The sequence below is a fragment of the Salmo salar genome, chromosome ssa10, assembly GCF_905237065.1.
Source record: "Salmo salar chromosome ssa10, Ssal_v3.1, whole genome shotgun sequence".
NCBI lineage: Eukaryota > Metazoa > Chordata > Actinopteri > Salmoniformes > Salmonidae > Salmo > Salmo salar.
In genome coordinates this window covers 70,458,758-70,475,666 of record NC_059451.1, presented here as the reverse complement: position 1 = coordinate 70,475,666, position 16,909 = coordinate 70,458,758, and the positions used below count along the sequence as shown (strand labels likewise).

Sequence of the window (16,909 nt, the reverse complement as noted above, 5' to 3'; positions counted from 1 at the left end):
AGGCTGGGAAACATCTGCTGTATTTTAATTTGCAGTGACATTAATTTAGATCTCCACAAATGACTAGGTTACCATTCTGAAAATTTACTGCAAATGTTGAAAAGTTAATTGAATAAATCATGCACCGGTAGGAAGGAATATTAACTCAAATTAGTTGGGAAAATGAAAATACAAAAAATCCTTTATTTTGAGTACAACAAAAGGAGGGCAAGGTACAGTGAAGTGCAAAATAATCAATGACATTGAACCTCCCAATCATTGTTTGATTGCAGTTAAGCTCTGGCTCAGTGGAGCAACCATGGGCTGTTCTGACTGAGCTAGGCCATAGGTGAAACTCAATAGTCTAAATGGACTTCCTCTCCACCTTCCATCTCCACGAGAAGGAGCAGGGCTTGTGAATGTGAATTTTCAAATCAGTGCAGATGAGAGGAAGGAGAGCACGTCAGAATATTGAGCTGCACCATAAGTAGGATGAGCCAGGCAAGATAAGCTGTGGTACTCTTACTAGAGCGCCAGTATTCAGGCTGCCTGGTCTGCAGCTGGGAGAGGTGGTAGGAATGAGAGCTAGTGCATCACATGGGACAATCATAGATATGGATGGCCCGGTCATCTCCAACAGATACGATCTTAGAACCTGTGCCGTTGTATTTCACACTCCACACCTAGGGGGGGGGAAAAAGCAGACAAGACTTGAACAACATGCAAGGCAGCAGTTAAGTGTAAAAACAGTGGCAGAGTTGTAAAAACACACCATGTCACTTAAAATACTCTGTAGGCATTTCAAAACCAGTTCAGAATGCAGGTGTACGACTGCACCATCAAATGTATTTAGACAAGATTTCAGATCTTGCTATTCTGTAAAAAAAAAAAAAAGCACGCTTTGAAATTATTGTGGGACAACCAAGGGATGTTCTTTCATCAATAACACATTCGACCTCTGAAAAGCGAGAAGAGCTCCTCTGTCTATTGTGACCAGTCGGAACAAGAGATACTGCTACAAAAGAGAGATGATTCTATCAGCTGCATTTGTCCATATCATTCTCTTGACTTCCCAGCAGCTTTCATTCAGACAGAGGCTAAAAATGGAAAGCAGACCAGACACTCAACTGCCTCTGATCTCTCCTCTCCTCAGAGCAATGTCTGTAAATTTGAAGCTTTCTAAAAGAGAAGATTAAGCCTCCCTACAGGCGTCTGCAGTGGAGATCTAACGACAGCTCGGACTATTCAGTCTGCCAACGCTGAGACATAACAGAAAGACAGCAGGGGGCATAGTAGGACAACAGCCACATCAATTCCCATATTCTTTTGAGTGGCCAGCCACTATAACACCGAAGGGGGGCAAGAGATGAGTCTACTGTATTGTATATGGCTGTTAGACCCAATAATATTATTAATCCCTTCCCTTATTTTCTTTCTTTTGTGATCAGACTGTAGGTGAAAATAATATGGCGGATTAAAGCTATGAGTCCTGTTCACCCAATCCAGAATACATTCGATGCATGCACTATATGGATTGTAAAACGAGAAGTGCTTTCTAAATAAAATGTACGGTCCTCAGGATCAACAAAATGTTCCATTAGCCGTTGAGAGTTGACTGAATGTTCTCACCTGGTCCTGATGGTCAAAGAATGTATTGACACACGCCCTGGAGCTGGCGTCCCAAACCTTTACACTCTTGTCTGAGGAACTGAGAGGAGCAAAGACAAAAGTAATTTTGTCATTCCAAAAATTCATAACACTTCTTGGCATCACAACTGTCAGTGGTAGTCTAGACTCTAGCCCTTAAAATCTGAATGTGTGCGAAGAGAAAAAAAAAAAAAGAAAAAAAATCTTGTTGGAACACTTTGGAATTAGGATCTCTTCCTTCTCCCATCATTGACGTTATCACTGATTTTACATAACTGGATTGGTGAAAGAAATGCGAGTGACAATTGTTTTATGGTCTTTGAATTAGACTTTGACACCTGCCATTATTAAATCACATCAAATATGATCTGGGAACTCGCTATTAAAAACCAAAACAGTTACTGAATTAAGAGAAGCACACACACTTTACCTGGACACAAAATGCGTGTCGTCAGGGGAGAAAGCTACGTTGAGGACCCAGGATGCGTGGCCACTCAGGGTGCCTGCCAACTTGGCATGCTGCCTGTAAAACAACATTTTCCAAGTGTTAATAAAATACATGACAAAGTATTTAGACACCTGCTCGTGGAACATCTCATTCCAAATCATGGGCATTAATATGGAGTTGGTCCCCCTTTGCTGCTATAACAGCCCCCACCCTTCTGGGAAGAATTTACTCTAAATCAGTGGTACTCATTGCGCGGCCCGCATGCCGCATGAGCCCTTAATTTACGGCTCACGGTCATTTTCCTATTTTCCATTCATATTACATAAATGATACAATTTCAATTCAATGTGTTTAATGCAGGCCTGAATCACTTCATTGAATATATATAGTTCTCTGGACAGCAGATAGATGGCAGTATAGCGCAGCTGTTGAACAGAAAGGCTGAAATAGAACGCAACTGCTCAACTACAGCGACCGACACACATCAGTTTGCTACTAGCTAATTTTGCAGTCTGGTTGACATGGATCGATTTATTGTAAAAAAAAAAAAAATAAGTAACGTAAATCTATTGACAATAAAAACGAGGGGGATGAGCTGGAGAACAACAACATGACAGCTATGAACAAACAACCACCGGGGAGAACCTGGAAAATCAGAAAGATGGCGGCGGGGAAATGTAGCTAGCTCACATGGCTCCGGTGGCTAAGAGAAGGATATGGTCGATTCAAGAAGAAAACAAAGTTCCAAGAGAAATGGACAGACAAGTATTTTTTTGTACTGCATGATGGGACCAGCTCTAGGAAGTGTCTTGGTGGTTACAAACTTCTTCCATTTAAGAATGATGGACACCACTGTGTTCTTGGGGACCGTCAATGCTGCAGAAATGTTTTGGTACCCTTCCTCAGATCTGTGCTTCGACACAATCCTGTCTCTTTTGCTCTGACATGCACTATCAAATGTGGGACCTTATATAGACCGGTGGGTGCCTTTCCATCAATTGAATTTACCACAGGTGGACTCCAATCAAGTTGTAGAAACATCTCAAGGATAATCAATGGAAACTGAATACTTATGTAAATAAGTTATGTTTCTTTATTTGAAATAAATTTGCAAACATGTCTAAAAACCCATTTTCGCTTTCAGGTGACATCTTGTGGCCTTGTTGGGCCCTTCAGATTTCCACAGGTGTCTAATTATCTCTTTGTGGCCTTATCACATCTAAAATATTTTAAAATAGATTAACAAAGTTATAAATTATCATCAACTTGGTGTTTAATGAGGGTTTCCGCATATTTACACATTTATTTAACTATGTTTTTGTTGTCAGTGTTTTTGCTCCAAACTGGTGGTAGTTGTGGAAAAAGTCAATAGTTGGAAGAGTTAATTGAAAATAATGCCATTGTTGATTAGGCTATTTTATCTTGAACCATATGGTCTAGCCACTAGAAACTTATGGACGATATAAAAAAAAAATTGATACTTTTTTATATATAAAGTATAAATTAACAAAAAGTTACCAAAGATTGCCACATTACCAGTAGCTTTGCAACCATATGTGTCAGTTAATACTTTTTTTCAAATAATTAAACGTCTTCCAAAAAAGGAGTGTGATAGCAACAGCAACACCCAAAATATGAGTATAGGGACTGCTTGGCATCAGACTTTGGGGTGATTTTAGGGTGAGCCATCACTGGAAGTCAGCGTGGACCTGTGCGACAATGTAATTTGACATTTCACTTGGTTCTCAAAGAGAACCACCAAGACTTAAAAAGTTGTTTCAAATATATCCCAAATATTCAATTCATGGATACATTGCCTTGAGCACAAAGCAATACAGCCATGCATTTTTTATTTGTTTGGAACAGTCTGTAGGATTCTTATTCTACACCACAATACCCTAAAATGAGAGCAGGCGAGTCAGATGGCCATTAACTCCCCAGTGAACTTACACGTCATAAATCTTGATGTAGCCATCATCTGAGGCTGTGACTAAGAGCTGTGAGTCTGGAGAGAACGTCAGAGATCTGATGGGCATGGCGTGACCTACAGAGAGGGAGTGGAGAGAGGGGGGACACAGCATGCTTGATTAAAACACACAGCTTGTCTTCAGTGCTGACAATTCGTGAGAGCTATACCCCTTCAATATGAAGACGCATGACATTGTCCATTGAGTCACATAGCAGCCAGTGAAATGTTTTACTAACCAGGTTTCCATCCAACCTTTTTATGAGAGTAAAGTACTTAACAAATGTTGACAAAACAAAATACGCAACGGTGGGATCTTTTTGTGGCGGTAAAATTAATTAGGCGAGAAATGACAAAAACGCCTTTATGTGCAAATATTGATATAACAACCATAGACGTAAACTTGTAATCACGCAATGATATATTATCCCACTACGACTCAGGAAAGCATGAAGTTTAATAGGCTACAGATTAAATAAGTTATAATGAACTTCACTGGGTGTTGAAAGTGCACAGTGATGTGCTTGATGCTGCTTTCCAATAAATAACAAGGGTCTTATTCTGGTGACATGACGATTGGTGCTTGGCTGCCGTTTGACCAAAAAAATAATCTTGCTCTTTTGTACATAATAGATACGTGTATGTAGCCTACCCGCACCGCCTGCGAGCTGTTGGCTTAAGCACACTTGTAAAGACCACATTTGCTATATAACACTTTCTTTCTGCGACAAAACGATCAGTAGAGTTGAAAATGCGTTAGAAACCCATTTACTTGTATTGTTTTATTTGTTACATGGAATTTATCCACAAAAAGTCAATTTGATGGAAACATCTCTGATGGGAAACTGCACATTGTTTTTAATGCGGATTTTAGAATATTCACATGTAAATCTGTCGCCAATTGGATGGAAACCTAGCTACTGAGATGTTGTGGGAGAAAGTGGTTGAGGGACAGAGGCCAGAGAATGTACCTTCCAGCGTATGGAGTAGTTTCCCAGTGGCAATGTCAAAGATGTTAATGATTCCATCTATAGCTCCACTGGCCAAGTACTTTCCGTCTGGACTCTGGAAAAAAGATAGGGGAAAATTTTTTAATTCAAGTATTTCAGCAGTAGTATTTGAACGTTTAACTAGATGTTATTGATGTAATCATGGGGAAAATGTGAGATAAAAACTATGAACCACTGCCAGCTGAAGAAGTGAATTCATTATCAGGAACATTTGATAGTTGCAGCACTGACAATTCTTTAAAGGCTGTGGCTCCGACTTAACTCAACCTTTCCTCCCGAGCACTAAAGGTCCCGAAGCTTCTGCGCATGTGCGTAAGATGTTCTACGCATGTTTCTTTACCTCTACTTTACACACATTTGCTGTAGCTAACGGGGCTGTAGTAGAGCAGGTAGAGAGAGTCAAGTTCCTTGATGTCCACATGACCAACAAACTATCATGAGCCAAACACACGGCCTGGTATGGCAACTCCTCGGCATCCGACCGCAAGGTGCTACAGATGGTAGTGCGTACGGCCCAGCACATCACTGGAGCCAAGCTTCCTGCCATCCAGCACCTCTATACCAGACAGTGTCAGAGGCCCTAAAAATTGTCAGACTCCAGCCACCCTAGTCAGACTGTTCTCTCTGCTACCGCACGGCAAGCGGTATCGGAGCACCAAGTCTAGGTCCAAAAGGCTCCTTAACAGTTTCTACCCCCAAGCCATAAGACTACGAAACAGCGAATCAAATGGCTACATGAACTATTTGCATTGACCCCCCCCCACCCCACTTTTTTATGCTGCTAGTCACTTTACCTCTACCTACATATACATATTATCTCGACTAACCTCTACCCCCGCACATTGACTCAGTACTGGTACCCCCGTATATATAGCCTCGTTATTGTTGCTGTTTTTATATTTTACTTTATTTAGTAAATCTTTTAACTAATATTTTTCTTAAAACTGCATTGTTGGTTAAGGGCTTGTAAGGTCTACAACTGTTGTAGTTGGCGCATATGACAGATTTGATATTTTGCCTAGAGGTGCGCACTGTTGAGTTTTGGCCACATGAGAAAAATTTGGGATTTGTCTTACAGTATTATACTATGCTTTTATATTAAGTTCTGTTATGTAGAAAATTATGATCTTGCAGACATTGATTCAGCTTTGATCTAACTTTATTAAACAAGCACCATTTGCCAGAGTAGCCTGTTCCCTACTACTTAAAGTAGAGCATAAACATGAGCAGAACGTGATCCGCACATGCGCATAAGCTTCAGGACCTTCAGGGCTCTGAAGAAAAGGTCAGGGAGAAGTCAGATCAGCAGCCACTCAGTTCTTTAAAATGTTAGGTTACTTGTATAACCCTGGTTTTATGGGATAAGCAAGGTGGGTCACAAGCTTGAAGTATCCAATTACAGTGTCAGAGACACAGGTAAAGTGGCAAATGAAGGGAGTCCCTCTCCTCCATAAAGGGAGCCACTCGCCCGCCAACTGGTAATTCTCGAACATGCCTCTTCCTTGCGCTCTTGCAAGCAGAGAAATGCAGTGACAGCTCACTCGTATTCTCATAGAACCGGGGTTACTCAAGTAACCCAAACATTAGGAACACCTGCTCTTTCCATGACAGACAGACACCTTTCCACAGAGGGGCCATATTAGTGTGTAGCAAACTGTTCAGACGCTACAGACAGTAGCTACAGACAAGTCCCAAGATGCCTTTGTGGCGGGGGGGGGACGAGCAAAACGGAGAACACCCTGGCACTCTGGATAGGCAAAATGACTCAGAGACAAGCCGGTCACATTCAGATATAACCTCTCACGGACAGGCCCAGAGGGGCTACCAATTGCCTGACTGGCAATCGAGGGGCTACCAAGATGAGGGATCTGTCTTTCATCCCTCACTCTGTTCAGAGTGGGGAGAATCAAGCAGAGAAGGAAACATGCAGAACATCACCCTTGGCAAAGGGTGTGCCAGCGTTTCCAGTCACAGTGGTGCGTATCCTGTGAACGCAAAGAATGGGCAATGAGAGTCTACATTCAGATTTTAAGTCATTTAGAAGATGTTCTTTTCCAGAGCGACTTACTGGAGAGTGCATACATTTTTCATACTGGTCCCCCGTGGGAATCAAACTCACAACCATGGCGTTGCAAGTGCCATGCTCTACCAACTGAGGCACGTTTCTTTGTGCAATGCAGAGATCTACAGTGGCTAGACCGTGTGTCTCTCAGATCTAGTTCTGTCTCCAATCCCTGTATAGGAGATTCCCTCTGGATAACAAGTCCGCTCCCACATTCAATACACCTGGGATGCGAGTAGTGAAAGCAGGTGCGCCCTGCTCCATAGAATAATCTTGACAGTTGGACAGTGTAGACGGAGAGAGCATGCCACCCAGTCAACCTACCAGGGTAGTTACAAACAGCACAGGAATTAAATCAACATGTATTGATCACAGCTTTACTAATGCTGCAGTAATTTGCTTTAAAGCAGTATCCAAATCCATAGGATGTGGAGATCACAATATAGTAGCCATATCTAGGAAAACCAAAGTTCCAAAAGTAGTGGTTCTTATGTTGATGTAAAGAATATTTGGTGATCTTTGGTGTGTAATAAGGAGCAACCAGACACTGCACTTGACACATGTATGAAATTGCTTATTCCAGTTACTAATAAGCATGCAACCATTAAGAAAATGATTGTGAAATCTGTTAAGTCCCCTTGGATTGATGAGGAATTGAACAATTGTATGGTTGAGAGGGATGGCAAATAAGTCTGGCTGCACAACCGATTGGAACGTTTTTTTAATTGGCAAGATTAGCAAACTTAGGCATGACATACCAGCAACAAACGCTGACACTAATCATCCAATTATATCTGACCAAATTATGAAAGACAAGAATTGTACTTTTTACTGGCTCAAATAGCTGACCAAATCAGCCTGTTACAAACCCTTTGGAAAAAGATGTAGTTTGACCAGACACAATGCTATTTTACAGTAAACAAATTAACAAGACTTTCAGCACACTTATAAGGAAGGACAATCAACAAGCACTTACACAAATGACTGATGATTGGCTGACAGAAATTGATGATACAAAGATTGTGGGGGCTGTTTTGGTAGACTTCAGTGCAGCTTTTAACATTATTGATCATAGTCTGCTGCTGGAAAAACTTTATGGCTTTACACCCCCTACTATATTGTGGATAAAGAGTTACCTCTAACAGAACACAGAGGGTGTTCTTTAATGGAAGCCACTCCAACATAATCTAGGACGAACCAGGAATTCCCCAGGGAAGCAGTCTTGGCCCCTTACTTTTTAAAATATTTACTAACGACATGCCACCAGCTTTGAGTAATGCCAGTGTGTCTATGTATGTGGATGACTCGACACTATACACGTCAGCTACTGAAATGACTGCAACACATAAAAGAGCTGCAGTTAGTTTCAGGATGGTGGGAGGAATAAATTAATCCTAAATATTTCAAAAACTAAAAGCATTGTATTTGGGACAAATCATTCACCGAAACCCTAAACCTCAACTACATATTGTAATGAATATTGTGGAAATTGAGCAAGTTGAGGTGACTAAACTGCTTGGAGTTACCCTGGATTGTAAACTGTCATGGTCAAAACATATTGATAAAACAGTAGCTAAGATGGTGGGAAGCCTGTCCATAATGTGCTGCTCTGCCTTCTTAACAATACTATCAACAAGGCAGGTCCTACAGGCCCTAGTTGTCGCACCTGGACAACTGTTCAGTCGTGTGGTCAGGTGCCACAGAGGGACTTAGGAAAATTACAATTGGCTCAGAACAGGGCAGCACGGCTGGCCCTTGGATGTACACAGAGAGCAAACAATAATATGCATGTCAATGTGAAGGAGAGATCGACTTCATCACTACTTGTTTTTGTAAGAAGTGTTGACAAGCTAAATGCACCGGGCTGTCTGTTTAAACTACGAGCACACAGCTCCGACACCCATGCATACACCACAAGACATGGCACCAGAGGTCTCTTCACAATCCCTAAGTCCAGAACAGACTATGGGAGGCACACAATACTACATAGAGCCATGACTAAACGGAACTCTATTCCACATCAGGTAACTGATGCAAGCAGTAGAATTAGATTAAAAAAAAATGTTAAAGTATACCTTATGGAACAGTGGGGCCTGAAGAGACAAACGGTACAGACGCACACAAGTGCTAGCACACACACATTGTACGGTGGTATTATGAATACGGTATTGTAGTTATGTACTGGTGTAATAACGTTGTATGATGTATAGTTTTATCTTTTGTTTTACAGTGCATTCAGAAAGTATTCAGACCCCTTAACTTTTTCCACATTTTGTTACTTTACAGCCTAAAATTGATTAACTTCTCTAGGGCCAGTGGGACGATTTCGTCCCACCTACGTAACAGCCAGTGGAATCCCGTGGCGTGTTATTCAAATACCTTAGAAATGCTATTACTTCAATTTCTCAAACATATGACTATTTTACACCATTTTAAAGACAAGACTCTCGTTAATCTAACCACACTGTCCGATTTCAAAAAGGCTTTACAACGAAAGCAAAACATTAGATTATGTCAGCAGAGTACCAAGCCAGAAATAATCAGACACCCATTTTTCAAGCAAGCATATAATGTCACATAAACCCAAACCACAGCTAAATGCAGCACTAACCTTTGATGATCTTCATCAGATGACACACCTAGGACATTATGTTATACAATACATGCATGTTTTGTTCAATCAAGTTCATATTTATATCAAAAAACAGCTTTTTACATTAGCATGTGACGTTCAGAACTAGCATACCCCCCGCAAACTTCCGGTGAATTTACTAAATTACTCACGATAAACGTTCACAAAAAGCATAACAATTATTTAAAGAATTATAGATACAGAACTCCTCTATGCACTCGCTATGTCTGATTTTAAAATAGCTTTTCGGTGAAAGCACATTTTGCAATATTCTATGTAGATAGCCCGGCATCACAGGGCTAGCTATTTAGACACCCACCAAGTTTAGCCCTCACCAAAGTCAGATTTACTATAAGAAAAATGTTATTACCTTTGCTGTTCTTCGTCAGAATGCACTCCCAGGACTTCTACTTCAATAACAAATGTTGGTTTGGTTCAAAATAATCCATAGTTGTATCCAAATAGCGGCGTTTTGTTCGTACGTTCAAGACACTATCCGAAAGGGTAAAGAAGGGTGACGCGCCCGACGCGTTTCGTGACAAAAAAAAATCTAAATATTCCATTACTGTACTTCGAAGCATGTCAACCGCTGTTTAAAATCAATTTTTATGCAATTTTTCTCGTAAAAAAGCGATAATATTCCGACCGGGAATCTGTGTTTTAGTACAAAGAGAGAGAAAATAAAAACATGGTCGCCTCGTGCACGCGCCTCAGTCTCATTGTCCTCTGAAAGACCACTTACCAAAGGCGCTAATGTTTTTCAGCCAGGGGCTGGAATTACATCATTCAGCTTTTTCCCGGGTTCTGAGAGCCTATGGGAGCCGTAGGAAGTGTCACGTGACAGCAAAGATCCTCAGTTTTCAATAAAGAGAGTCAAGAAGAACAAGAACTTGTCAGACAGGCCACTTCCTGTAAGGAATCTTCTCAGGTTTTTGCCTGCCATATGAGTTCTGTTATACTCACAGACACCATTCAAACAGTTTTAGAAACTTTTGGGTGTTTTCTATCCAAAGCCAATAATTATATGCATATTCTAGTTTCTGGGCAGTATTAATAACCAGATTAAATCGGGTACGTTTTTTATCCGGCCGTGTAAATACTGCCCCCTAGCCCTAACAGGTTAAATTGTTTTTTTCATCAGTCTACACACAATACCCCATAATGTCAAAGCAAAAGCTAGTTTTCGGAAATGTTAGCATTCAGACTATACTCAGTACTTTGTTAAAGCACCATTGGCAGCAATTACAGCCTTGAGTCCTCTTTGGTGTGACGCTACAAGCTTGTCACACCTGTATTTGGGGAGTTTCTCCCATTCTTCTCTGTAGATCCTCTCAAGCTATGTCAGGTTGGATGGGGAAGGTAGCTGCACAGCTATTTTCACGTCTCTCTAGAGACATTCGATTGGGATCTAGTCCGGGCTCTGGCTGTGCCACTCAAAGACAATCAGACTTGTCCCGGAACCACTCCTGCATTGTCCTGGCTGTGTGCTTAGGGCCGTTGTCCTGTTGGAAGGTTAACCTTCGCCCCAATCGGAGGTCCCGAGTGCCCTGGAGCAGGTTTTCATCAAAGATCTCTCTGTACTTTGCGCCGTTCAGCTTTCCCACGATCCTGACTAGTCTCCCAGTCCCTACTGCTGAAAAACATCCCCACAGCATGATGCTGCCACCACCATGCTTTACCGTAGGGATGGTGGCAGGTTTCATCCAGATGTGAAGCTTTTACATTCAGGCCAAAGAGTTCAATCTTGGTTTCATCAGACCAGAGAGAATCTTGTTTTTCATGGTCAAAAAGACTCCAAACGGGCTGTCATGTACCTTTTACTGAGTAGTGGCTTCCATCTGGCCACTCTACCACAAAGGCCTGATTGGTGGATTGCTGCAGAGATGGTTGTCCTTCTGGAAGGTTCTCCCATCTCTACAGAGGAACTCTGGAGCTCTGTCAGAGTGACCACCGGGTTCTTGGTCACCTCCCCGACCAAGGCCTTTCTCCCCCTATTGCTCAGTATGGCCGGGCGGCCAGCTTTAGGAAGTCTTGGTGATTCCAAACTTCTTCCATTTACCTGTTAGGGCTAGGGGGCAGCATTGACACGGCTGGATAAAAAACATACCCGATTTAATCTGGTTACCACTCCTACTCAGTAACTAGAATATGCATATACTTACTACATATGGATAGAAAACACCCTACATTTTCTAAAACTGTTTGAATGGTGTCTGTGAGTATAACAGAACTCAAATGGCAGGTCAAAACCTGAGAGATTCCTTTACAGGAAGTGGCCTGTCTGACCATTTGTTGAACTTCTTTTCCATCTCTATCATTTACTAAGGATCTCTGCTCTAACGTGACACTTCCCACGTCGTCCATAGGCTCTCAGAGCCCGGGAAAAAACAGAATGTCGTCATTCCAGCCCCAGGCTGAAACACATTATCGCCTTTCTCAAGTGGCCCATCAAGAGACACTAGCTTATGCGCGTGACCCCGACCGCCCCCGCCTTTGGGATTTTTTTCCTCTGTTTGCCGAAAAGGAGATTCCCTGTCGGAATATTATCGCTTTCTACGAGAAAAATGTCGTAAAAATTGATTTTAAACAGCGGTTGACATGCTTCAAGTACGGTAATGGAATACTTAGAATTTTATTGTCACGAATTGCGCCAAGCGCGTGACACTTCTTTACTATTTCGGATAGTGTCTGGAACGCACGAACAAAACGCCGCTATTCGGATATAACGATGGATTATTTTGGACCAAACCAACATTTGTTATTGAAGTAGCTGTCCTGGGTGTGTATTCTGACGAAGACAACAAAAGGTAATGACATTTTTATAATAGTAAATATGATTATGGTGAGTGCTAAACTTGCCGGGTGTCTAAATAGCGAGCCCGTGATGCCTGGGCTATGTACTTAGAATATTGCAAAATGTGCTTTCACCAAAAAGCTATTTTAAAATCGGACATATCGAGTGCATAGAGGAGGTCTGTATCTATAATTCTTAAAATAATTGTTATGCTTTTTGTGAACGTTTATCGTGAGTAATTTAGTAAAATGTTAGCGAATTCCCGGAAGTTTGCGGGGGTATGCTAGTTCTGAACGTCACATGCTAATGTAAAAAGCTGGTTTTTGATATAAATATGAACTTGATTGAACAAAACATGCATGTATTGTATAACATAATGTCCTAGGGTTGTCATCTGATGAAGATCATCAAAGGTGAGTGCTGCATTTAGCTGTCTTCTGGGTTTTGGTGACATTATATGCTGGCTTGAAAAATGGGTGTCTGATTATTTCTGGCTTGGTACTCTGCTGACATAATCTAATGTTTTGCTTTCGTTGTAAAGCCTTTTTGAAATCGGACAGTGTGGTTAGATTAACGAGAGTTTTATCTTTAAAATGCTGTGAAATAGTCATATGTTTGAGAAATTGAAGTAATAGGATTTTTAAGGTTTTGAAAATCGCGCCACAGGATAGCCGTGGCTGTTACGTAGGTGGGACGAATTCGTCCCGCCTAGCCTAGAGAGGTTAATAATGCAGGCCACTATGTTCGTCGGGACCTTCAATGCTGCAGAAATGTTTTGGTACCCTTCCCCAGATATGTTCAACTCATTCCTGTCTCGGCGTTCTACGGACAATTCCTTCGACCTCATGGCTTGTTTTTTTTCCTCTGACATGCACTGTCAACTGTGAAACCTTACATAAACAGGTGTGTGCCATTCCAAATCATGTCCAATCAATGGAATTTACCACAGGTGGACTCCAATCAAGTTGCATAAACATAAAGGATGATCAATGATAACAGGATGCACTTGAGCTCAATTTTGAGTCTCACATCAAAAGGTTTGAATACTTATGTAAATAAGGTATGTTTTTTATTTTTAATAAATTGGAGAAAAAAAAAATGTTTTCACTTTATCATTATGGGGTATTGTGTGTAGATTGAGGAACAAAATGTGGAAAAAGTCAAGGGGTCTGAATACATTCTGAATGCACTGTATATGTAATGAAAGTGCCTTAATATTTGTTTGGACCCCAGGAAAAGTAGCTGCTGCCTTGGCAGCTCATTGCAAAGTGGTGTGACGCGCTGATGAAACGCCTTTTGTTGCTTATTCATTTGCTGTTTGAGATGCCGTGGCAGCAGCTCTCGTGCGGCCTGACAGATTTTTGCTCAAAGGCTTTGTATCAGTATGCATGTGATAAATAAGATACACGCTTCAATTTAATTCCACTAAATCACGCAAGTTTACCTATAGATCGACAAGCATGACCGGTCAAATGTATTTACATCAATGAAATGAATAGGCTAAAATACATTTCGCAAAGGGATTTTTTCTTCTCCCGGGAAATTGGCCTGTGCCAAGTTTTATTTATCGGCTTTCCTAAAAAAAAATACGCTGAAAGTATTTCTCAGTAGTCCCCGTAGTAATATGGAGATGGTGGATGCCATCAACCCTAGCACTCGGAGACACGTTCTGAGCATTTTCATGGGGGGCGGGGGTCTGAACTCCACCCGAGAGGAGGCAGACCAGAACACTGAGAACTGTTGACTGCCCCTCTACTGCCGGGGATGTACCCCTTGGTTGGACGCCCCTACTTCCCCCCCTGGGGAATGAGGTGCGCATGACCCCGGTGCGGTCACAGCAAAGGGCTGCTTCCCCCACTGTCGGCAACTGTGGGTTCGCAAGCCTGCTGCGTCGCTGGGGGTTTCGCGTTACAGCAAACCCTGGTGCCTGTGAGTTGCCAGCGAAGCCTTGGCTCGTGGGGGGAGACCAGGTTGCCACAGTACCCAGGTCTATGGGGCAAGACTAAGTTGAAGGATTCCCCTGCCTTCTTGCGAAGTTTGCACTTGTGTCGCATGGTGGAGACAGAAGGCCCAAACAGTTCCTTCGGCACGATAGGAGCATCAAGGAAAACTGACTTTTCCTTGTCCAAGAGGCTGGACAAGTTGAGCCACAGGGCTACCCCTCCCACCATTATAAGGTTCACCCACAGACTTGGATTGCGCCTCTGCGTGCTCAGGAGGTTGAGAACCACAGCGATACAGATCTTGTCACATTGGTCTTGGCTGAAATACTTTCAGCGTTGGGTTGCTGACCTTCACCTGTGTCCACAATGGCACTGCAGATGGCCAGCAGTAAGAACGTTGTGTTCAATGCCCATCTTGAATGTGCTGCAGCCACATAGACCTTTTAGAATACGAAGGTGGTGAAGCACTCAGTCTTCCCAGAGAGAGAAGTGCCGGTCATAGAGGAGGCACTGGGGTTGAGGTGGCTAGCCGGTGACGCCCGTGGCCCATCTCCTCCATGCCCTGAATGTCCATGGCAACAAAGAGTCTGGTTTGGATCTTGCTGGAGAGGGGCTTGTCCAAGTTATGTTTGGCTTCAGCCACACATGCTGGAACCGCTGAGAGGAGTCGTTTCCCCACGATGGTTTGTGAGGAGAGTTTCCTTCAACGCTGCCACCCCCCACGGGTGCGGGCCAGTCAATACAGAACCTGGTCGCTGCCCATTTACAGACATCGATCAGCCCAAAGTTCACGTTGGGTGCCGATGCGGCACTGAGGTCGGAAGAGGGCCTCTAGCAGTGGATTTCAGTTTCCTCTTCCTCCTCATCAATTTGGAGTATTACTTTCTCGTCGATATAGAGGTTCTGTTTTGATAGTGATTCGAGGGCTCCATATTACATAGCTTCCTCTCAAGAGGGTAGGGTATGTGGGTTAGCCTCATTGCCCGGAGACTGAGGGCAACGCGTTTTGTTTGGGGTTTGCTCTGTGCACTCGCCAGTGAAGGTAGTTAGCAGGCTGTGCCCGCAGAACTCGGGGTTAGCGGGTGATGCCGCAGTGTGCTCAAAATCAAAGCAGGTGGCACACGGGAGTGTGTATCATTGCCTGCTATTGTCGCCCAACATTGGTACGGGTGTGAAAGTTCTTGAATGGGGGCAGGAGGCCGGCTAGGTTCTCCCTGTGCAAGGGTAGCAGGCTCCATGGCTCCGAGGAATATGATTCCTCAAGCAAAGTCTGTGCTAGTGTTTGCCTCGTGGCTAATAGCCTAGCTAGTTATCACACTGTTTACTTGAGGAAGTGCATGCTTTCTTTGTCTCTCCATGAACTATGTGTCTCTCGAGCATCGGGCTGTGAAGCTAGGGCGGCCAGTCTAGTCAACACGGCCTGTGAGTGTGTTGTGCTAAACGACAGAGGAGAGATAGCAATTCTACTGTTGCAGGTAGAAAAGCTAGTTTGGTGTAGCTAGCCTTGCGGTGAGTTAGCTCTCGCCGCAAGGCGCTAACCCTTCTAATAAAGTCTCTACGCTTCCGGTGAAATTGCAGAGCGCCAAATTCAAAGTAAATTACTATAAATATTTAACTTTCATGAAATCATAAGTGCAATACATCAAAATAAAGCTGAACTTGTTAATCCAGCCGCTGTGTCAGATTTCAAAAAGGCTTTACGGCGAATGCAAACCATGCGATTATCTGAGGACAGCGCTCAGCAGACAAAACATTACATACTTTGGGCACCCTTTTCATCCGGAGGTGAAAATAGTGCCCCCTACCCTAGTGAGGTTAAGCATTCTCGTACAGTTAAATAGCACACACACACACACACACACACACACCATACTGACCAAAAAGTTATTTTGTTGGCATTTACTTATGTTGCCATTTCCAGTAAAACATAATCAAAAGCCATTTATTTCACTTACTTGCTGTTTCGTTGTTTATTTGTTCAATCGTTTTGTTCTCAACCAGGATTTCATCATACATGTCAAGCAGTGAAGTTTCAGCTCTGTCCATGGCCTCTCTTCCTCGGTGCCCACTGTCAGCGTGTCTGTTTCCATCTTGTCCAGCTGTGTATTTAACATTTCACATAAACCATGTTTCTCGTCTGCATCGAAAGTAGCGGTCCTTGTACATAGCATCGAGCATGGTGGCAACATAGTAAAGAGAGAATGCAACCGAATCGCTTGTTCACAGCCTGTGTCGGCAGTTTTGTTGAGCAGGCGTTTCAATGCCATGAGCGAGGGTATCACGTCTGCTGCAGGTGCAGTTGATGAGCTTATTTCTCGAGTCAGTTGTTCGAATGGAGCTAGCTAGTGTGTTCATGTTTAAAACATGTTCTGAAATGGCAGCAGCGGTATGACAACCAGCACAATCATGAGCATGCAATCCTCGACGA

At 42.7% G+C, this 16,909-nt stretch overlaps 1 protein-coding gene across 1 annotated transcript in view; it reads right to left on the bottom strand.

Moving 5' to 3' along the window:
* Nucleotides 1-163: 163 nt before the first annotated feature.
* Nucleotides 164-16,909, bottom strand: part of skic8 (SKI8 subunit of superkiller complex) — a 29,128-nt gene continuing 12,382 nt past the window's right edge. Inside the window, exons 7-11 of the mRNA XM_014124048.2 lie at nucleotides 5,012-5,105; nucleotides 4,025-4,118; nucleotides 2,057-2,149; nucleotides 1,609-1,687; nucleotides 164-662 (exon numbers count right to left, since the gene is read on the bottom strand). Of these exons, the coding sequence (XP_013979523.1) occupies nucleotides 573-662; nucleotides 1,609-1,687; nucleotides 2,057-2,149; nucleotides 4,025-4,118; nucleotides 5,012-5,105 (450 nt within the window). The 3' untranslated portion in view covers nucleotides 164-572. The remainder of the gene's footprint in view (nucleotides 663-1,608; nucleotides 1,688-2,056; nucleotides 2,150-4,024; nucleotides 4,119-5,011; nucleotides 5,106-16,909) is intronic.